The sequence below is a fragment of the Equus przewalskii genome, chromosome 6 (assembly GCF_037783145.1).
Source record: "Equus przewalskii isolate Varuska chromosome 6, EquPr2, whole genome shotgun sequence".
NCBI lineage: Eukaryota > Metazoa > Chordata > Mammalia > Perissodactyla > Equidae > Equus > Equus przewalskii.
In genome coordinates this window covers 29575968-29598739 of record NC_091836.1, presented here as the reverse complement: position 1 = coordinate 29598739, position 22772 = coordinate 29575968, and the positions used below count along the sequence as shown (strand labels likewise).

General features: G+C 45.1%; 1 protein-coding gene and 1 long non-coding RNA gene across 2 annotated transcripts in view; both read right to left on the bottom strand.

Annotated features, from left to right (window-relative positions):
- Window positions 1-9944: 9944 nt before the first annotated feature.
- On the bottom strand, window positions 9945-13179 carry LOC139084096 (uncharacterized). The gene is made up of 2 exons (XR_011541380.1): window positions 12504-13179; window positions 9945-11198 (listed from the first exon to the last, which is right to left on the bottom strand). It is a non-coding gene; the product is annotated as an uncharacterized lncRNA (long non-coding RNA).
- Window positions 13180-18093: 4914 nt separating this feature from the next.
- Window positions 18094-22772, bottom strand: part of SORL1 (sortilin related receptor 1) — a 158362-nt gene continuing 153683 nt past the window's right edge. Inside the window, exon 48 of the mRNA XM_008530665.2 lies at window positions 18094-22316. Coding sequence (XP_008528887.1) covers window positions 22249-22316 — 68 coding nt within the window. The 3' untranslated portion in view covers window positions 18094-22248. The remainder of the gene's footprint in view (window positions 22317-22772) is intronic.

Sequence of the window (22772 nt, the reverse complement as noted above, 5' to 3'; positions counted from 1 at the left end):
TTGCTATAGAAAATTTATTAATTAGATAATTGAGTGCTGACAGCAGACAGCTGTGGATCAGGATGAAGTACAGTCATGCGTAGCTGAACAACAAGGATACATTCTGAGAAATGTGTCCTCAGGCAATTTTGTCACTGTTGAAACATCACAGAGTGCACTTACACAAACCTAGATGGTATTGCCTACTACACACCTAGGCTATATGCTGTTCATCTTATGGGACCACTATCATACATGTGGTTTGTTGTTGACCAAAACATCATCATGTGGAAAATGACTACATACATTTGGTTTATCTCTTCTTGAGAAGGTCAGAGTTTGAATATTTTTCCTATAGCATTCAAGGCCACCCATCATTAGACATCAACCAATATTTAAATCTCAGCGCATCACTTCACACATCTACTATCTTTCAGCTACAGTAGACTAATCTTTGCTCCCCAAACAACTTCAGGCTCTGTAACTTCGCTTCTATTGTCCCCTCAGCCTGAAATCCCCCGCCTTGCCCTTTTCCTATTGAAATTATACACATCTTTCTATACCTATTTATGCCTTACTTACTTATGTACCTTTGTTACTACTTGTGCCTCCACTGGCCACCCATTCTATTCTGCCTTGGATTAAACACAGTGATCCACAAGTCTGTTTACCCTTGGTAAACAGTAAATGGTAGGCTCTTTGAGGACAGGGGCACTTCTTTTTTGTCTTACTTTTTTATTTTGAAAGTGTTTCATCTACAGAAAAGTTGAATACCTAGTCAATGAATACCCACTACACTCCATCCTTGATTCACCAATTGCTAACATTCTGGCACATTTGCTTTTTTTCTTTTTTCTGAATCATTTGAAAGTAAGTTGCAAACATCATGACACTCATCCCTAAATATTTCAGCATCCCTCTAGTGATAAGGACTTTCTCCTAAAAAACCACAATGCCAATATCACATCTCAAAACTATCAATAATTCCATTATGCAGTCTATATTCAGATTTCCCTAATCGTCTCAAAAATGTCTTTTATAGCTTTTTTTCCCTTAGATCTAGGATCCAGTCAAGGTTCAGACATTGAATTTAGTTACAGTGCTCCTTTAGTCTCTTTTATTCTGGAAGAGTTGCTCCTGGGTATGAGCATTTCTTACTCATCCTTTTTTTTTTTTTTTAAACATAGTAGGTACTTAATAAATGTTTAATGATGGAGGAAATGGGTGGATGGACAAATGAGCACCAGTGATGCAAGATCTCCAGGCAGTTCCTCCAAGATGAGACAATTCTACCACAGGGACCTACGGCAAGTGTCCTTTGTGAAATCACCAGGTGCTGGGTAGGGGACTAAGTCATTGTCTTTCTGTGTCTGCTCATCTCTAGACTTCCACTTTAAAAGTCATGAGCTAGTCCTTAGACCACTGCAGAAATGGCTCAAGAGTAACTGACTTAGGGAGAGAAGAGAATCTGGTCCCTCACATCTGCCTGAACGTGGGAAGGTCCCTGAGAGCCAGGACTCATTGCCTCATAGAATGTCAGAGCTAGAAGAGACCTCAGAGATCATGTCCATCTCCCTGGCTTTCCAGGAGGACAACTCAGGCCCAGAAAGATGCAATGGTTCCTTCAAGGTCACAGAGGGCACCTTTGCCCCTAACTTCCTATCCAGCTTCCTTTCAACTTTACCTGGTCACCATGACAATACCTGGGCTTTTTGTCTCTCTTGTTCCCAATGACTTACGGTAATTTACTCAACCTTCAAGCATCAAAGATCTCAAAGTATCCAAGGCAAACATATTCTCAGAAACCCTATCTCACAGGGATGAGCCAGCAACTATTCCTTGCCCATGCAGGATAGAGTAACTTCAGGAGGTGCTTGTTGCCTTCAGTGGGGAAAGACTGAGAAGCAAATGACAACTTGAGCACCATCGGCAAGGATGGCGAGAGTGAAGCCTCAATCCCACCAGGCTGAGAGGTAGGACGCCTAAGTTCACTTTGCCTCTGCCATCTACTGTATCCTAAACATGTCACTCAACTTCACCAGGACCCACTTGCCTCACCCATAGAAACAGATCTCCACAGAGCAGTTATCACCCTGATGGCCATTTGCAGCTGAGAATCCCTTTCAGCATCATAGGTGATAAATGAGGGGAATCCGGGTGAGGCGTGATTCTCATTTCTAACAGTCTGAGTATAAGCATTTATTTAAACCAGCAAAACTGCAGATTTCTCAGGAAGCATTTGATCTTTCCAAATTTCTTATAGGCAACGGCAACACAGGTTTGTGGTTGTTGGAGAGTTTCATTGAACAGGGAAAAGTGACTGGAGTAGAAGAGGTGGCTGGCTCAGCCGTTAGTGGTTTGAAGATTGAGGAAAAGCCTCAGTCAACACTGAGGAGCCAGAGGTCTTACAGAGAAATTCCGGGCTTGGACTTGAACTTCTACAACCTACTCTGAACCTCTTAACTCTTAAGAACCTCATCTGTAAAACCAGGAAATTTGGGATAGAAGCACAGTGATTTTGTTACTTCTGGATGTACGTTACAGTTATCTGGTGCTGGGGACAGTGGTTTAAATTACAATGCCTATTCCCCACCCCAATTCCATTCTGATTTCAACAGCTCTGGCGTGGGGTCCAGGTGATTCTTAAGTAGCCAAGGTCGAGTACCTCTGGATTTTAGGATCTCCAAAAGCTGACTCTCAGAAGGGAATAAAGTCAGTATGGCAGTGGAAAGGAATACCAGACTTTCTTAACAGTTCTTAGTGTACAGGGACCGTGGTCCTAAGTGTTGTGCTCGCTTGTCTCCCTGACTTATTTCCCCAAGCTTGGCATCCCCCCAGGATCAAGGTGCCACTCTTACCACTGACATGCAGCATTTCCCCAGCCACCTGTGGGGACACACATATTTTTCAAATTGAAAGGAAAACACCAGGCAGCTTGGATCCCTAAACATTCTGGAGGTGTTTGGCCAGCTGTGTGGAGGTCCCATCACCCTTCTTATGTCTAATCCAGGCAGGCTGGCCACTGGAGCGGGGAGGAGGGAAGAGAGGTCGCAGCCACATCTAACAAGATGGCGGACCGTCTGCCTGCCTGCCTGCCTGCCGCCGGCGCCAGCCGCTAGCTCCCGACACGCAGGACTTGAAGCATCTGCCAGACGGGGGCCGGCTTTTGATCAGTACCATGTCGAGACAGAGACCTGCAGGGAGATGGCCAGGTTCCCTGTAGTTGACTAGCGGGAATCTTTCTGCAACCTTGAGAGAGGTGCTTGAAGAATTTAAGCCCGGATTTAAAAGTGGGGTGCGGGCAGGGGGAGGGGGAGGCTGCGTGACGAAGGCTGTCTCCTCACACCAGGTTATTCCATCTCCGCTAAGGGAAGCCAGACACCCTTTCTTGTCTGGTGATTGGAGCAGGATTCCTGCGCTGCCTTTGCAGAGTTTGCTACTCTGCCCCAGGGCTCGGAGAGGGTCTTCCAGCCTCGGCCGACACATCTGTAAAACCCTGAGACCACGAGAGTGGGTTCCCGGTTCCCTGGTGTCAGGCACCAGGGTGTGGCGGTGACTGACTGCAGCAGGGCTGTTTATAAGACACTTGAGGACTCCAGCACGTCCACCCGCCAGAAGCCTTCAGCAGGGCCTCTGTCTTCTAACTGGGACCTCTGCGGCCTTGGGCTGGCGTTCTTAGGAAACCAAGTCTGCATCCTTAGCGTGAAGACTCGGGTTACCCTGCAAAGCTGTGGGTTAAAATAGGGTGGCCCCTCCTCCCGGCCCCTTCTTGAGCAGCCAGGCCAAGTGCAAGCAGAGGCTCGGCCACAGACAGATAGCGTGTGTTTTGTGTCTGACAATAGCAGCTACGTGACTTGAAGGACTCTTCTCTTAGAAAACCAAATGCCCACCAGTTTTGCTTATTTGCTCTAACCTTCAAAGAGCCAGAGGTCCCTTCCTAGTTCAACAAATAAATCCAGTTCCACTCTAGCAGGCTTCAGCCCACAAAGTTCTATTGTTACGCCTGCCCCCGTGTGGCTCCCTCTCAGGCACCCCAGCCCCAGGCCGGCTCACCCTTCTTTCGTTTTGGGGGATAAATGAACCTCCGGGGTTTTTTTTTGTTTTTTTAATTCTTTCAAAGGGTAAGGAATGTTGACACCCCCTGAAACACGCCTCTGATGTCTGGTTAGACTTCAGACGGCTGTATTTGAACGTGTGCTGACGCAATCGGGCAGATTGGGTTAAACCAAATATTACAATTGCAAGAACTCATCTGGAACTAATAATTTTGAGGCCACCGAAAGTAAAAGGGCCCTGCTTTGGGGCTGGCCAGCGGCAGAGGCCAACCTGGGCCAATGCTGCCACCTGCCGTGGGCACGGGGAACAGGGCGCGCCTCCTGGCCTTCCTGTTTTGTTCAGGACGCGCTGGCTCCCACGCAGACACGTTCCCCAGCCAGCCAGACCAGGGCTATTTTAAAAAGCTAGCGCCTCTCTCAGCCCTTGGTGTAAAGATAGCTAGTCTGGCTGCCCTGGCTTTTCTCTGAAAATAAAATAAAATAAAATAAAGGCAACCTCCCAATTATAGAGCCAGGGCTGGCTACAAAGGCAGTTGCAGTTGGAGCTCGATGAAACATGTGCCCCTTGGATTAAACAGATCATGTGTCAGGGGCTCACTTAGGAGGAAGGCTCGTTTAAGTAAGAATTTTTATTTTGCGGGGGATGAAGGCAACGCACAACTCTGGGTTATGTCGGCACACTGCTGAACTGCAAGTCACATGCCAGATCCAGAAATGATGAAAACATCTGTTTTCGCTTTAGACCAGCGAGGCTCTGGCGGTGGGGAGGGGCGGGAGAGGGAAGGGAATGGCTTTGCTCACCGGCGCCATCTGCTGAGCCTGGTGTAGAAACGCATGCGTCCCAAGCACAATGCAGGTTGCCGCTCGCCCCGGGAAGGGGGAGATCAACAGGTGGGGGTCTCTGCCCCTGCGATCACTCCCCTTGGAGGGCAGCCCTGATTTTGCCCTGGGGACTGTGCAGTTCCGTATTGTCTTGGAGTGTTCACAACAAAGACCTTTGTCCCTGGGGACCGCTCTGAGGCAGAGGAGGAGGAGAGAGAAGCAGCAAATGAATTCCCAGGTTGGGAAGGAAAGAGGTAAAGGGGGAGGGGAGCAGCTCGTTGGTGGTTTGCAGACAGTAAAATTTGCTGTTTCTTCTGGCTGAAATCTACCAGAACAAAGGAACTGCACCGCGTCTCTAGGAAAATTCCCAGCTGCGCTTCCCCCAGCCGCCCCTCTTTCCTGCTATGGTGGCTTTTACTCAGCATGTCTGAGAATGTTCCAGTATTCACAGAGACCGTTCTGGTCAGGCAGGGCTTTAACGTGAAATCCACCCAGCCTCCTATGAATGGTGCGCTGGGGATGGGTTCTGAATAGGAGCCATACTGACAGCCAAGCCGCCGCATTCTTTCAATGTTCAGCAAATATTTACCGCCTGCCTGCTAGGTGCCCAGCACTCACTCAGCACAACTATTTGTCATAGAGTTTAAAAAAACAATACAAATATGTCAGAGGAAAATGTATGTTTAATGTCAAGTGAGTGTTCAAGACAATGACAGCTGGGAGTTCAGAGGCAGGGAGAGGATTCCAGACCCTGGTTGGACCTTTTCTCAGTGTTTGGGGGCAATTCTGAGAAGTCTGATTCTCCCGGTGATCTCTCATATAGTGTAATCCCCTAAGTAGCTGATTTCAGCCTTGACCTGCATTCCCCCAGCCTTGAAGGAAAATTCTTCTCCACAATTCCTGGGGAGCTCATTGCCAGAGGGTATCACTGCTGGGGGACCGACCAAACTGCACCCTATTACCCACTGTCACAATTGGGTGGATCCTACTCCACTCCCAGGCATCGTCTCTGGACCAGAAGCAAAACTCTGAGATAAGACCACGTGAACGGTTGTTCCCACCGATACACAGGCAGTGAGGGGTTAATCTAAAGGAGAAAGAACTTTGGTCAAAGGCTTGGATCTCTTTCCTCCCTTTCCACTCATCCGCTGAGCACACTCTCAGCTCTCTGCCACCCACTTTTGAGCTTCCCAGAAGAGGAAAGTCTGCTAATGCGGACTGAAGTCAACGTCTGCTCCTTTTTGCCCACCTTACCTATAAATTCCCAAGTTCAAAGGGAACCTCAGTTTCTCTACTGGGGCCCAATCCTCCCTGTTCTTCCATTTCACCCCCAAATAAACACAGAGAGAGCCGCCCTCTGCTATCTTCTACCTAAGGGATGAGTCAGGAAAAGATTCAGTCCCATTTCACAGCCAGACAAATAATATGAGGACCGGCTCAGTGCTCCCAGGTCTTGTCATACACTTGTTATCTCCCCAGGGGCCACGTGTTTCCATAGGACCCAAGTTCTTACATCGTTCGGGCCCAAACTCGTCCTCAAAGCTGCCTCTAAGTCCCTCTGTCACCTGCAGCTGCCCTGCGCTGGTGCTGGAAAATTCTAGTTCAGGGGCATCGTGCAAATCAGTACCATCAACTTCAGCTTTTGCTTCAGGCCTTGAAAGATCAGAACATGAGGGGCCAGCCTGGTGGTGCAGCAGTTAAGTTCGCACGTTCCGCTTCAGCTGCCCGGGGTTCGCCAGTTCAGATCCCCGGTGCCGACATGGCACTGCTTGTCAAGCCATGTTGTGGCAGGCATCCCACATATAAAATAGAGGAAGATAGGCATGGGTGTTAGCTCCATGCCAGTCTTCCTCAGCAAAAAAGAGGAAGATTGGCACCAGATGTTGGCTCAGGGCTAATCTTCCTCAAAAAAAAGATTAGAACATGAGACTTTATTTTAGTCTGGGTTCATATGGATTGGCTGTGGAGAGTTTTGATGCATTTTCCTTGTTTTATAAACTGAGGAAACCTGGTCACTGACTGTATTTCTTTTCTGGACTTTTTCTGTGACACTTTTTCTCATTTCTACCTGGTTTTGCCACAGGTCTGTGTTTTGATCCATTGGGTGCCAGATATGGAATTTTTCATGCTGCACAGACATCTTTGAGCTCAGAATTTAGGATGTTTTGTCAACATTCAGCAAAATGAAATCTCTGAACTAGACTCACACAATAGGGTAGAAAAATTGCAAGAGAAAAGTTATGGCGTAAAAATAAACTGCAGTGATTTTGTGCTTTACTAGGTGTAAGATGCCAACCTTCCAAACTATTCTTCCAGTCCTAGCTAAACTCTCGTTTCCTCATTATAAAAATGAATTCTGCTGCCCCACTTCACTCCATGCATCTCGCTGTGATTCTCCTCACACAGAGGAGCAACCTTTATGGGAAGCTCTGCTCTCCTAAGCTGTGCTGAATTCTGCAGGATCACTCTCCACAGGCAAGATTAGCACCTCCTTTCCTGCTCCAAATAGACTATAATCCAAAAGCTGCTCTTTTAAATAGAGGTTTCTTTTATGCTTAAATTCCTAAATAAAAGAAACATCAATGCTACAGCTACTCTTCTCAGTTAAATCCGATTTGCAAGAAATGCTGCATGCTCAAAAATCTGGGTGTGAGCTGAAGTCTGGGCTCCGGGAACACATTTGGGATTCTCCAGTCATCCTCTATCTGGAGGGCCCTCCAGTGGCCAAAATAATACCTGATAGAAACAAAGACCACCAAAGCAAGTGGTTACAACAAAGGCAGGAGTGGACCCTAGCCTGCATTTAAAATGCCGCACGTGAGCCCCATATTTTGCCCCATGGAGGTATGTCTCATTTAAAGAAAGCCAACACAGAATCTCTGCTCGTGGAAGGGAGACATTATTTGCATCACAAAAGGACCCTTCACTTCGAAAATGGGGCAGATTTGAACTCCATTAAATGACAACTCCCTCTAATTTCTGTAAGATTCTATTGAATTTGCAAAACACACATTGACAGTCAAATTTCCAGAATATATCGCTGGCATAAAACACCGTATATCTGTACTTGCTCTGTACCACTCGACCCACTCCACCCACATTTCCATCTCTGAAAACCTCATAAGCTCCCTGACCAGGAAAAAAAGTGGAGGTCAGAACATGTGGTGGGGAGACCTGAAGGCCCAGCGCTGCCTGTTTGGAGCTCTGTGAGAGTAACAGGAAGTCGCTCCAAGATTCTTCCCTCTGGACTTGGAGGATACTGCTGCTGTTCTAGAAGATTCCATAGGAAGATTTTCCAGAAGCAGCTCTGCCATGTGTTAGCATGTCATGTCGGGCCCGCATGCCTCAGTTTCTTCTCATGGAAAATTAAGGGGTGATTACACAAGCCAGATATAAAGTTCTAGACCTTGGATTCCCAGGCATCGTAAGGATCTTTGTTGCCTAGAGGAGCTGGGGAAGGAGAGAGAGGAAGAGGGAGGGGAGACTTTCTCCCACAAAGTCCCTCAGTCTTCTGATCCTGGCCCCAGCAACCCCCCCCCCCCACCACCACCACCACACGACCTGCAGCAGCCACACCAAACTTACGCCCTGCCACAAACCACGATCTTCACACACCCACCTTCACCCCGTTCCCTACTAGGCAAACTCCTACTCATCCTGCATGGCCCAGGTCAAATGCCAATTCCACCCTGACGCCTTACCCAACTTCCCAATCATGAGGCTGTTTCGTTACTTTAGGTTCCACAGCCCTGTGCACCTGCCTCTGTCCCAGCGCTGGGCAATGCAGGTGCTCCCTATCCTGCAGGTTGTGGGAGGCCTGGTGCCCCCTTCATCATGTGTCTCCAGGGCCTAGCGTGGGGACTGCCAAGAGAATATGGAGGGAGAGAGGCAGCCCTGAGAGCATAGCTCTTCTCTTTCCATTCCTTAAGGAAGAGACGCAGTGGTTGGGGCCGGCAGTACCTCCCCCAAGCCTGCCCTGACTCAGGTCCATAGCGTGCTACTGCCAGGTGCTGGAAGAAGGAGAGTGTGGTGGTGACGATGGGACATCCATCCTCCCCATTCTCTCCCTCCCAGTCAGGCACCCTGCCATCAACCAGATCCCCCTTCGTGTGACAGTGACACAGGTCCTGTCTTTGCACTTCTGGAAGCGGCAGGAGCAGAGGTTATGGAGCAGCAAGGATCCGTCTGGACACTGTGCTAGGGCTGGACCCCATCTAGTTCCCTCTCAAACTGACAGAGGAGCCTCCGGTCACTCCTCCTCCTCGCCTCCCGTTCCGTGCTCATCCTATACGAATCTAGGTCCATGGACGGTGTGTCCCGAAAACCCTCCTGTCGAGGACACCAATGGTCTCCTCCTCTGTAAAGGCAGGGCCTGCCGCACAGGCCCGCAGGAAGGACTAAAGGCTCACTCCTCTAGGTAACGTTCATGGTCATGGCATTTGAAATGCATTTTCTAATGTATCCAATTATCTAACAATCTTCACAGCAAGCCTATGAGGTAGGGGCTAAAGGATCCCTTTTTATGGGCAAGGAAACTGCAGTGCAAAAAGGTTGAGACACCGGAGTCACAGAGCTCCCCAGTCAGCACTCAAGCCATCTGACCCCAGAGCCCAGACCCTTGACCACACGAGATTCTGCATGAAAACCCAGTGAAATTCTGCACAAAAGGCTGCCTTGCACGGAGGAAGTACTCCGAAGACAGTAGTCACGGTTCCTCCCTTGTCATATTTGACAGCACTGAACACTCCTTCCTCAGATCTCGGTGCCCCTGGGATCTACTGTGCCTCTGTACGCCGGGTCTCCACCTACCCCTCTGGCTCGTCCCAGGCTCCTCCACTTTGGGAAATTCCTGAAATACAGGTGCTGCTTTGAGAACTCTTCTCACTCCTGACATCTCTCTGTCCGGGCTTGCATCTCCACCCATCCCTCTGACTAGCACCATTGAGATAGCGATCTCCAGCAAACATCTCCAGCCCACCTCTGTCTCGGAGCGCTGGAAACCACCTAAACCACCTCCCACATGTCCTACGCTCCTTTCCAAGCTCTATTTTTCTTCCCATAGCATTTACCACCTTTAAACACACTATGTCACTTAGTAATAGCTTGTATTTATTGTTTATTTTGTCTCCTCTGCTGGAGTCTAAGCTTCCCCAAGACAAGGGTTCTGTCTGTTTTGTTCACTGCAGTATCTCCAGCACCTGGAGCATGCCTGGTACATAGTAATCACTCAATAAATGTTTACTAAGTGAAAGAAGTCAACTCTCAATTGGTCACCTCTGCTTGGATGTGCCACCACCCCTTCAAACTCAACATGTTCAAGAGAATTCACCAACCGTCACTGCTCCTGCTCCCCGCTGCCTTTCCTACCCTGGTTAAGAGCATCAGCCAACCACGTGCTTTTTCAGCCTGGGAATGGGGAAGACACCCTGAACCACGCTGTCCCCCTCGCGTCCCCTCTTATGGGGACAGCACTAGCGGTGTTGTGTTCTTTGTGGCTGGTGTACCTCAGCGCTCTCTATGCCCAAGGAGATCCCTTACAACCTTGTTGAGAACTTTTCCTACATGAAACAGTTGAGGAATGATGTAAGACTAGATAATGAAATGTGTGCTGCAGATAATGGTGAATGCAGTGAAATCAGTCACAAGAGAAATCAGCCTGGGCTAAAATCACCACTCTCTGAATGCCATCTCCTTTCTCTGAACGCTGACGGAAACTGTATTCATACAGCTCCTTCCAGTTTAAAAGCTCTTGTACATCTATTTCTTTCAGACCTCCCAACACCTCGTGGTGTCAGCTTTAGTATGACTCCATTTTATGGACCAGAAAACTAAGGCACTGGAGAGAGATGGCAGATTGTCTCCATGGTCGCATAGCCAGAACTGCAGAACTAGTCTGCTGCCTCCGCCCATGTGCTCTGCCCTGGGCCTCCCTCAGAGTTGGACCTGTCTAACCGGGCCCTCCACCTAAGCTGTCTGGCTTTGTTCCCTAACTTTTCATTAGTTTTCCTTTTACCTACCAAAGACTCTGTATGGCAGGGATCACAAGCTGCCTGGCCAGTATCTATTCCCCACTTCTTCCTTCCTACAAAAGCCCTCTGCCATTGGAAGTGGCAATGAGCCGGGCCAAAGGAACTACGTTTCCCAGACTGTTGGCAGAAAGGGGTGGCCAAGGAAACACAGTCAGAAGTTGTAAGGTGGAGATTCTGGGAAACTCTTTAATATCTCCCATTATTCTCTGTGAGGTTCTCTTCTGCCTTGGCCTCTTCCTCTTTCTCGATGCCTGGACCTCAGGCATGATGGCTGGACCGGGAGCTCTGTGCAGCCTGCAGACCATGAGGGCACCTAAAGGAAGAAGCCATGCACAGGATGGCAGAGTAGAAACATGGGAAAGTTCTGGATCTTTAATGGCTGAAACTTCCATAGCAGCACAGGACTTCTTTTACATGAAAACAAACATACAACCCCTCTTTTAAAACCACCGTCATGAGTTTTAGGGGATATGCAGCTGAACCTCATATTAACTGATCCATTCTTCAAGAACAGGTTAACTCATCCCTTTAGTCATCCAACAAATTTACTAAGTGTCGAGGATTGTTCAAGCCTCTCTGGCAACATAAGAAATGAGGAGCTCTTTCTGCTGCCTGACCCCTCTATCCTGCCCCAAACTTCACCCAGGTGATGAATGACGGGATTTGATTTCACAACAGTCCACCCACTTTTTGGTGAGATCACCGGTCTTCAATTTTGTGTTCTCCCCTCCAAGCAAACAGCCTCCATGGAGAGGGCTGACCTGTGCTCTTGAAATGGAGAGGTCACGTTTTGTGCAGTCTCTCCCACCAGCTGACTATCAGAGCCACTTTTGGCTCATATACCTCTGTATGAAGAGCAAATTCACTTGAGCTCGGAATGCCTTTTACATTACAAAATACATAACAAGTCAACCACTCTCTGTCTCTCTCTCCCCTTCTCTGAGGATATAGGGAAGTTATGTCTATCTCTGAACTCACTCTTCCATCCATGTCTTGCTGTCTCCTCTAAGAAACAATTGTTCTGTCTTCTTCTTTCTCTCTACCCCCCCCGGACCTTCTAGGGTTCTGAACACAGAAAACACTAAAAAATGATGATTCCATACATCAGACCATCATAGTCTAGGTAGTGGGGTTAACTTCGGGGTCAGACAGAACTAGGCTCAAAAACTGACCTTATCTTCTTCTGTGTAAAACAGGATGATTATATTTACTTCAAAGGAGGTTTAATATTAAATGAAATGGTAGTGCCTGACCTGTCATCGGCCCTCAATAAAGAAGAGATATTATTATCCACTCCTCCAGCTGTCCAGTCAACAAGCTTTTTCAAAATAACCTTAAATTTAGAGCAGTGTAGTAGGTGTGGGTAATAGAAAAGAAGTAGACAATATGGCCTTTAATTTTAGAGAACTTAGGTTTGCCATCCAGAATAGAAGTTATGGGAATTTTTACCAAATAAGAAGGTAAAACGGATTTCCTGTCAAAGGGTTCCAATACCCATGGATCTCTGCAATCAGAAAATTAATTCTCTAATAAAGCCTGCAGTGCGATTTATTTCAGTAATAATCTATTTCATGTCTCAGGCCACGTGTATATATGTCATTCATTCACACAGGCCTACCTGAGAGATTAACAGAAGAGGGTTGCCCTTTAAATGAAGAATGGCATGTGGCAAGGGGCTCGCCTGGACCTGAGGATGCATTTCTCAATTTCCATCCTGCTAGATCCCTGTAACAGAAGTTGACAAATACAAGCACTCAGGTAAGGACTCCATCATAGCTCTTCTGTGGTCCTGTGGGGAATGATGCTACGTTAACATTAACAGGCCATATGGGTGTTAGGATGCAGCTGTTTGCACCAATGTTTCCAGGGCTGTCTAAAAGATGAGGCAAGGGAAAGGAATCCCACCCCTGGGGTTCAGAGCAAGGAGGAAAAAGCAACTTGTTAACTTATGTTTGGAGGTTCGTTTTCAGTATGAATTAGTATGAATTGTACAGTTCAAGTTGAAGTGGTTAGATGGACGCATCATCCGGACTCCATTATCTGTGCTAAGGAAAGGGATCTGAGAAGTCATCTAACAAAGGGTTATTAAAAAATTTATTATGTATGTTTTGTAAACAAAAAAGATTGCCTGCTTTTCATACATTTTGATGAAGTTATTACAATCAGCTTTCATTTCTTGAGTATAAAGAGTAGTGTTAGGTTATGGAATAGTATTTTGGTACTAGGATTTTTCCATTCATCCTTCCTTCCATTTCAGAAAGTCTATATATAACACACAATAGCCAAAAGGAAACAAAGTGTCCCATTATTAGTAAAATCTGGGTAAGCAGCCAATGACACACTCTTCTACCCTACGGAGGGCTTCTCTTAGAAGCTGAACTGGAGCCTCTGGCTTAGGCTCAAAATTGAATTGGAGCCTCTTACCTCCCCACAGTGTCATCATGGCATCCACTGGCCCAGGCTTGACCTCAGGCATTTCGAGTGAAGACTAATTAGCTCACTGATCAGCTGATCTCTTAGGTAAGTCACTTAACACCCTTCACCCTAGTTTCCTCTTTTATAAAATCATTTCTGCCATCTATATGAGATTCAAAATGACCTCACAACCCTGAGGTTTTATTCTCTGTTGCTCTGGAGGGCAAGAATCATATCTGTCTTATTCTACATGATTCTCCCAATGGCTAACACAGGACCTGATACAGAGGAAGTACCCAATAGGTACGTCTTGATTGAACTTTGAGCTCTGAGATCCGTGAATCAGGTGCCCTACTGACTGGGGAGTTTTGAATCTTGCCAGCCTAGAGCTTGAGACCTGACATCAATCTTGAATTTCTTCAGGAACTGCCCCAATCCTCAGACTTCTCTCTTCCTACTCAATACCTCTCTATCCTAGAGACTGCAGACGTGTTTAAGAGATTCCAACAGGGTGCTCAGCATCTATTCACACGTAATCCACATTTTCTACCCTCCAGCTCTGGCATATCTGTGCTGCAATTTAATACTTAGGGAATCTGTTGTGCCATTTAACACATCCCCTGCCCAGCTGAAATGGAGAAAGTGTTCACTATTCAACACTAAATACCTGCAAAGCTCCTTCCATTTCCTTCTTTTCCTCCCACTGCATCACACACACACAAACTGATCCCACCACCTAGCCGTTAGCAATCATGAGACCACCCGCTTGTCTTCCTTAGAGTTCAGACACACCCATCTTGGCTAGTCAGCTTACTTTTGTACCACACGTGCTTAATGTGACAACAGTGTTGGCAATCCATTTTCTGCTTATGCATCTGTCTTCTGCTCTCTACTTTCTTAGTGGGATGCATCGATAGCTGTTCCTCCCATTTTCCAAGCAGCAAAACACTCAACAGGGAAACTCAGTGAGCCAGAGTTAAGGAACTGACTCAAGTGAATCCTCCTATGAGTTTCATTAGTGTGGAGGATGAGTCAAAGCACTTGACTGTGATGACAGTAGAAATGCAGCTGGTGGCATGGTGACAGTCCTCTGGTTCCACTGGTCTTCAGAGTAAGCCTATATCGAAACTGCTACTAGGGACAAAAGAGAAGAGCATATCGCTCTGTCGCTTCCGAGATCTGAATTCCGAAATCTGAATTTGCCTTTGTGGTTGGAATCAGGACCTAATAGAAGTAGCAGAGGCTTAGCCAACTCCCCCACATGAACTTGCTCATATTCACAACAACAGAACTGTAACCAGATGCGACTGCTCATATGGTATAAAGTGATAAAAGGACACACACCAAATATTAACAGTGGTTATCTCTGGGATTACTGAGAAATCCCATTTTCTTCTTGGTGCTTTTATTTTCCCAAAACTTCTACAGTCGATATAAATTCCTTTTATAATCCAAAAAATAAAATGTTATTGAAAAAGGTAAACTAGATGGTAAAGTAAATTCCAAATGTATACACCCAAATCGGGATCAAAAGGATCACTTGGAGTGGCTGTGTGAAATAATTAAAAGCACAGATTCCAGAGCCAGGCTACTTGGGTTCAAATCCCAATTCTGCCTCTTACTAACTAACCATTGTGACCTTGGGGAAATTTCTTATCCTTTCTGTGCTTCAGTTTCCTTATTTATAGCATGAGAACAATAGTATCCTCCTGAAAGGATTGTTGTGAGGATTAAATGAATTAATATATGACACCCCTAGAACAATGCCTGGCATGTAGCAATTACATATTTGCTGTTATTACTTTATTGCCACAATACAACAATTACTCAAAATGTTTTTGGACCACCTTTTGGGAGCATTGTATTCAAGGTCTCAAACACATTCCGTTGAATCATCTCAGTGTGGCTATGATTTCCTCCTTTATGATGTGCTAATTCTTGGGAGCAGTCGAGCTGTTTGGGGTTCGAGATAAGGTGTGCTTATTAAGTCAAGAGCATGCTGTTGTTGGGTTGTCATCTACTGTCTATGAGGAATTCCATAAAACACACATGCATACACATACCCAGACAGTTCAGCACCACTGAGGGCTTGATCAATCCCTGGGTCACTCACAGGTTCTGCTGCTGCTAGAGAATGAAAAATAAGTTTTAATTATGAGACCTCTTCATTCAATCAATCTTGAAAGCTTTATGGCCTAGCGTACAACCACAGGGCAAATTTCATAAAAGGCTGATTTACATTTAAATCCAAGCCTTTTTTTTCTTGCTCAAAGTTTGCTGATGCCAAGTTTTAAGTATGAAATGTCATTGTTTTCATACAAATATTCCCAAACATTACCGGTTGTCATTTTGGCATTAAATAGGTTGCGACATTACAATGATAACATTAGCATTTTTAAAAGCGTAACATCATTATTCTTCTGTAAATTGTTGCAGGCTCAAATTACCCTACACATAATCTTTTTTAAAAAAATTAATGGGGCGCTGGCATCAAAGCCAGTTTGGGCTGTTTGAAAAGAACAGCAGCCACCTCCTTTTGCTGAGACCCTAATGGTCTTGTGCTAGCCCAATTATCGCCCTAATAGGACATGTTGCAATGGTGTGCTCCACCGTGTACGTAAATACAGGTGAATAAAATCTTTCTTTCCAAGATGCAAAGGATTTTGATAAAATCTAACTGGGTTGTCGCAAAGCAAAAGAATCCTCCGTGTTCCTAATTACTGAATTCTTTACGAAAACATTTTCCAATTAAAAAAAAAGGCTTCATTGATCTACCATCAGTAGGGAATTATTGTGTTCCACATAAATAACTTTGTAAAGAAATGTAAGTATACTTCTTTATGTCTCCAAATGTCATTTTAAACGTTTCTGGTGGAAATCCTTTAAAAACGTATTACCTGTGCCCTTGAACTCCCTAAACAGACAGTCTTCCTCATCTTTTAAAACAAGGATTAATATCTAAATCACAGGATCATTTTTAGAATTAAAAAATGTTTATAAAGAGTTTAGCACAGCGACTGGCAAAGCATAGGGGCTCACAGAAGGGAACTATTATTGTTCTAATCACGTGGACTACTCAATATGTAGGACTCTGCCCCTATGGGGCCTATAAGGCCTGTGCTAAATGGCCCCAACTTGTTTGTAGAGTTCCTTGATCTGTAACAGAGGTTTTCTGATAGCCTAACTACAAGGTTCCTAGCTTTTCTTTTACTGTTGTCGGACCTCTGCCGGACCTCTGCCATTAGCAGTCTCTTTCCATTTTTAATTTGCTGGGGGTGGGGAACCAGCTACTCAGAGCTGAAAGATGTAGTCAGAATTGGGCAGCTATATTGAGGTGTCCTCTAGGACCCAAAAACAGTGTCTTCCCAGAGTTAAACTTTAAAATCAACACATAATAGGCAGAATAATCTTACAGATACAATGGCTCTCAAACCAGGAACCTTTTATTATAGCCCAGCCTGAAGAATGTGCGCAAACACAAAACACAGAATAAGATGAGTCAGTGGCAGACAAGGGCAGTGCCCAAGGCCTGTCCAGGGGGACCTTTAGCCAACGAACTTCGGGGATGACAACTCCATTGGCAAGAGCTTCTTAAATAGAAATGGATACAGGGAGTTGTAACCTGAAGGTTTCAAATACTAAGTTCATATGGAGTAGATTATTCCTGTCATGGGGCATCAAACATTCATTCACTCATTTTTATTGGGCAGCCAGGATTGTCACCGGGACCCCTCCCACTTCCTTTATTCGGCATCCACACTCACCAAGCCACGTTCTAGTTCTAACTGGCTTCCTGGGAAGAGCTCCCTACAGGGGAAGAATGCACTGGCCATGCTAACCTAAGCAACAGGACTACTCCCTGTGGTGAGCTAATAAATGGGAATTATTTTGTTGCATTACTGGTCTCACGAGATTGGTTAAAGTGTGTTTTGCCCAGAAGAGATGAACTCACTATCATGTGTTGAGAAAACAAGTCATTTAAGCCTGAAAACCTAAGGGCTAGGCCCTGACCAGGTAAATTCCCCCAGGTGGTAGGTACCCCCTTGGGATTTCTCTGGGTGCAATGTGTTGGACTGAGTGTTTTCTGACACTGAATGGTGACAGAAGGCAGTGTGGTACAGTGATACAGAATAGGACCTGGAATCAGAAATAACTGGCATTGAGGCTGGCTTCACCATTTACTTTCTAGTTTCCCCTAAGCAAAGTGCATACCCTCTCGGAGCCTCTTTTTTCTTATCTATGGAACAGGATGATAATACGTCAGTTTTATTGTGGCTCAGCAGTTAAACAAAAGCAGCAAACTGGAAGATGTTATATCAAAAACACCTCCTCCTCCCTCCACCCCGCCCACCCTCCTGTTCCACATTCTTCAATCCTGACTTGCACGTAGGTCCATTTGCCTTTTACTTACCAACCAGAGGAAAGCGCGACATTCTTCACAAGACCTCATTGCCTCTAGAAACCTCCTGAAAGTGGTCTCTAATACACAGCTCACCAGACTGCTGTGCTTTCTCCTCTTAGATTTGAAAATTGCCTTCTTAGCAAATTGTCTCTTAGCAAATGTAGTTACAGCTTTAAGGGAGCCACTTTAGTCACTGCCTCTGCGGAATAAATCTATTTACTTCAAAACAGCCACCACGACATCTCCCCACTCCTTAGCCAACACAAAGACAGCATGTTCTTCAAAGATCCACCATCTGAGACCAGCTTGTTAATAACAAAATTATTCCAGGTCTTAGTGTTCCCTCATCTATGAAATAAACATCCTTTTAAAAGAGACAAATCAAATGGTGTTTGGAGACTGCATCAACCATCTTTATTGCACTCAAAAGAACAACTCAAGACACGTGTAGAGATTGGATTTTCTCAAATAGGTGTTTTCTTGACCCAGTTAAATTTTTATTCAGTGAAAAAAGTTGACATTGAGACAAAAATTATCTTAAAATTGTGCGACAATATAGTAAAATCCTCAGCATAAATCAGTGATTTGGAAACTTATCAAGGCAATTGAAATCATAAATACCTAATTTCACTTTGGAGAGAAACAAGTATACAGTGTTTCACTTTAAATAAGAGCAGAGTAGGCCTTTATTTTGCTGCGAATACTTTTGATTTTGCCTAAAGTTTCTAATAATTCATAACAAGACTCTTTAAATAAAAAATGACATGGAATATCTGAGAATAATGATCCACTCCAGCATTCATACTTATTCCATTTGAGCGATTACACATGAAACTAATACCATTCTTGGGTTACTTGGCTCTGATGATAATATGGCTGCTCAAAATTAGTGGGCAGAAACATATATACAAACTACCCTCCCTCAACCCATGTTCAGTGATGGTACCCCTTCTGAAAACATGCTTATTGTCCGTGTACCCAACAGTACATATCTCTTGCTATTTATTCCATATCTCAGTCTTGCATAGAAAGTAGTCTATATAAACTTAATGCACTGGCTTTTATTACACAAAAATTGTACCTGAAAGGCAGCACACACTCCAGTTAAGAAAAAGAACATAATAGGAATGTCAAGATACAATCCCAACGCAAGTAAGATTCTGCACAGAGTTTGAGTCAAGTCCTAAAATCAATATAGAGGCGGTAATCAGGTTGCTTACATCCCTGGATCCCTTCTCCGGGAGACCTCTCAACTCTTGGCCAAAGGAAGAGAAAAATCTTCTCAGGGATTCATCATGACCCCCTTAGTGGGAAAGTGACCACTCAAACCTGACAGGATGGGGTTTCTGCCCTTAAGGAAGTACCGGGACTATAATCTGACTAGATGGAGTGACTGCTGGGATATTTGAAGGCAGGATTCTCCCAGGGGAAGTGAGTGATTCTCTAGAAAGCCTCACCACACCACAGCTCTTGCCAGTTACCCCCCAAGGGCCACAGGTTTGAGAAGGGTTACATTCCTTAAACTGCTGAAGTATAGCTTAATCTAGTGGGCCACACAGGATGGGCAGGAGAGAACATGCAGCCGTATGCCCCACATCTGTTCCACCCAAATACCCCTAGTGAGACTACGAGAGATGGAACTTCAAGAACCACTCTTCCCAAAGTCAGATGTTCCAACCAGCTAACCAAGCTTCATAACTATTTACCCAGGTGCCGGGGCACCAGTAGTTACTGGAGCTTCTCACCTGTCTGGCAATAGGTCCACATAGACATGGCTTCTCTCTCTGCAGAATCCTCTGCAGAACTCTTGTCATTTTATCCACATGGACCCATGTCTCATAAGGCTCAAGGGGCATTCAATAGCTAAAGGGACAAAAATTAGCTTCCAGAGAAAATTTGTACACAGTCCCCCCGCCCGCTGAATTTTAGCAGTCCCTCAGCGGTGCATCATGGTCCAGTGGATGTGGGCTTCTGACGTTCTACTGTATCCCAGGAGAACATAAAACCTTTTCCCTGTACAGTGTGGACTTCTGAGGTGGCATCTCCAACGAGGTACAAAAGCCCCTTCTGCAAAAACAACCAGGGGCTCCAATTGTTCACAGTGAAGACAGTTATCTGGTCACCTTCAAAGGCTGCACGTAGGTTTTGTTTTCATTTCCTATTGTCACTGCAGCCTCTGGACTCTTGCAGACAGCATATATACATCAAAACCCCACAAAGCTAGGCGGAGGGAAATGAGAGTGCGTGCTTCAAAAGTTCATAAAAATATACAATTTACACATAGCTGCATCTATCTAGCTTAGTCTTCAGGAACTTAGCTCTTCTGTTTATATAAAAAAACTCTAGCCCTGAAAGGCTGCTTTTTCTCAAACAGCACAGTGGCATTTTCCAAGGAGAGGGGTGATGGCCGGTCCGTACAGTACTGTGCACTAAGCACTGGGAGGCACTGGGAGCTAGGACTGGATGCTCAGAAACATCTCAAGTTGCCAAGTGGAGACATATGCTCTGTAAAAAGGCTTGCCTATGGCAAAATTGAAGATAAAGTCTCAGGGCCTTTTAGATGAGCGTTTACAAATGCCACCAAAACGCTGGCAGGAAAAGAAAAGAAGAAAATATACTTTCTAGCAGTTCAACTAAATGACTTGCCTCCCACTAGACGTTTAATCTTTCAGCTACTTAAAGAGCTTATTAAAGGGGAGGCGGTAGGGCTCTTAGAGTTTTGAATAAAACTCCAAGGTAAGACGAGATAAAGCCAAAGAAATTCCAGTCTTTAAAAAAATAACACAGGAGAGAGATAAGAAAGAAGAGAAAATACATTGGGAGGAGGCTCATCATGCCCACCACTTGTTAAAATCAAATGGAGCCTTACTCACACGACATACTAAATGTCTACCGTTTAAAATACTCCTTATCCAAAATATATATATAAATAAAAAATTTTAAAACTAAAAAATTTAAACTAAACTCTTGGTTTTCCAAACAGTCCATAAGTAAAACAAAACTATATTATGACCCAAGAATGATACTTTTGGTTAAAAGAAAGCAAATACTTGCAAGGAGGCGATGCACTGCATCTAAGAGGGGATGGGGCCCTACAAAGCTTGCATATAAAGGACACATACGCAGAAGCAGGACTTTGGAGCATGCCCAGAGCTCACTGCTTCTCGGCTGGGAAGATGTCCTGCAGCGAGGTTCATACAGTAGGAGTCACAACAAGGCTCGACATTGGTGCCTACAACACTAAGTCTAAAGGGTGGGCATCAGTCCACATACCTATCAAGTGGCCGTGATTTGAATACAGGGGTGGCATTTAAAGGCAGAAGAAAAAAAGCCCAGCTTATTTTACAAAGAGAATAAACTCTCCTGTTGCTGCTCCTGTGAACTGGACTGAATGGTCTCAAATTCACAGATCTCCCCCATCTCTCTAAGCACTTTCTCTCTAAACCGGGCAGTGGTACGGGCGAGGGAGGGGGAAGCAAAGAAAAGAGAAGGCACTGACCCAATTCAAAATGACTGCATATATCAGTGTGGACTTCTAAGGACAATAAGTGGCCACCTCAACACAAATACAAAACTTTACATTCGATCTTCTTCAGTGGTAAGTAAAAACACAAAAGCGAAAAAGGAAAAATTAGATACCATCTTTGCCAGTGTATCTATCACGGCACAGATCTAGAAGTCTCTCCCACAACTGGAGTAATTTTTTGCAATGACAATGACACCAGTGTATAACAAAGCAGTGCGATCATTTTGTAGCTTTGAAGGCTACATCTTGTACAGAAGCGTATACAGTGAGATCCCATCAATTAATACGAGAGAGAAAGCTGTGGCTTGCAGGGCCTACAGGCTGCAGCTCTGTCTAGCTGAAATGGAGCAATGACTCAATGCGCTCTCCTGCCAAATACCATTATGTGACACACAAGTGAATAAAAATGGATTGTTTCCAGAATGGCAACAGAACTGCTTCTGTTCCCGACTCCTCAACCCTACAGGCAAGGGGCTTCACAACATGTGCGGTATCAGGTGACCACTCAGCCTTGCCTTTACAGAGTCCCAATAAATTAACAAGATAACATAAAAGAATCTTGCCCCAGAATACACCCAAACACTTTCACACAAACTAAATCCAAACAAAATCTAAAATTTGAGCATACTTTCAAGGAGGAGGGATACCACCCATCGCTCCCTCTTGAAGTTTTTATTAAATACATTTCTGTGTCTTAGAAAAATAAAAAGAATGGCCAATTATTGAACCAAAATTATCTCACAGACTTAAAAGCATGCCCAGCAAGCACAGCCCTGTAAGACTACATTAATATCAAATCAAAGCAATTCGGTTACTAAAATCAACCTGGTTTGAAGTTCACAGTTGATTACTACAAAGTTTATTCATTCCTTTCTTTCCTTTTTTTTTGTTTTTGTTTTGTTTTTGGCCCATATAAAAATAACATATTGCAACTCAAAGTGCATCTTTTAAAATAAACCATCAACTATCTTTATCAAATAAAATATTTACACCATTTGGTTTCTAGTAAGGAAAGCTCTTTCAGGCTATCACCATGGGAACGTCATCTGAAAATCCAGTTATCATAGGAGCATCTTCATCGTCCTCTCCTAAAGGCAAAACAGGCAGCACTTAGTGAGTTCCAGCACACTTCCACCAGACACCACCTCCCTCCGCTCTGCCCCTCCCTCCCATCCTCCCACCTGGCTCCATCACAAGCCCCAGCTAGGAAAGTCAGCACCACAGCCAGCCATGCACTATAATCGATGCTGAAACCTAGCCCAGCTTCCCTCTGACACTCTTGGGTCACGTTCTTCCCATCAACGGGTAGCCAAGCTTATTTTAATGGTAGCTTGAACTTAACCAAAGAAAGAAAGTAAATCTTTTAGGAAGGAGAATCTTAACACCTACCCAAAAGTCCACTGGGTGGTTTAGGTTCCCGATTTGCGCTGTCTACACCCTACATCAGCACAGTGGACTTCGCTGTCTGTTTTCTGCCTTGAACCCACACTGCACTGAGGAAAAGGATCTTAGAGGGGTAACGCGTTTGGAGGACAGCTTCCCAG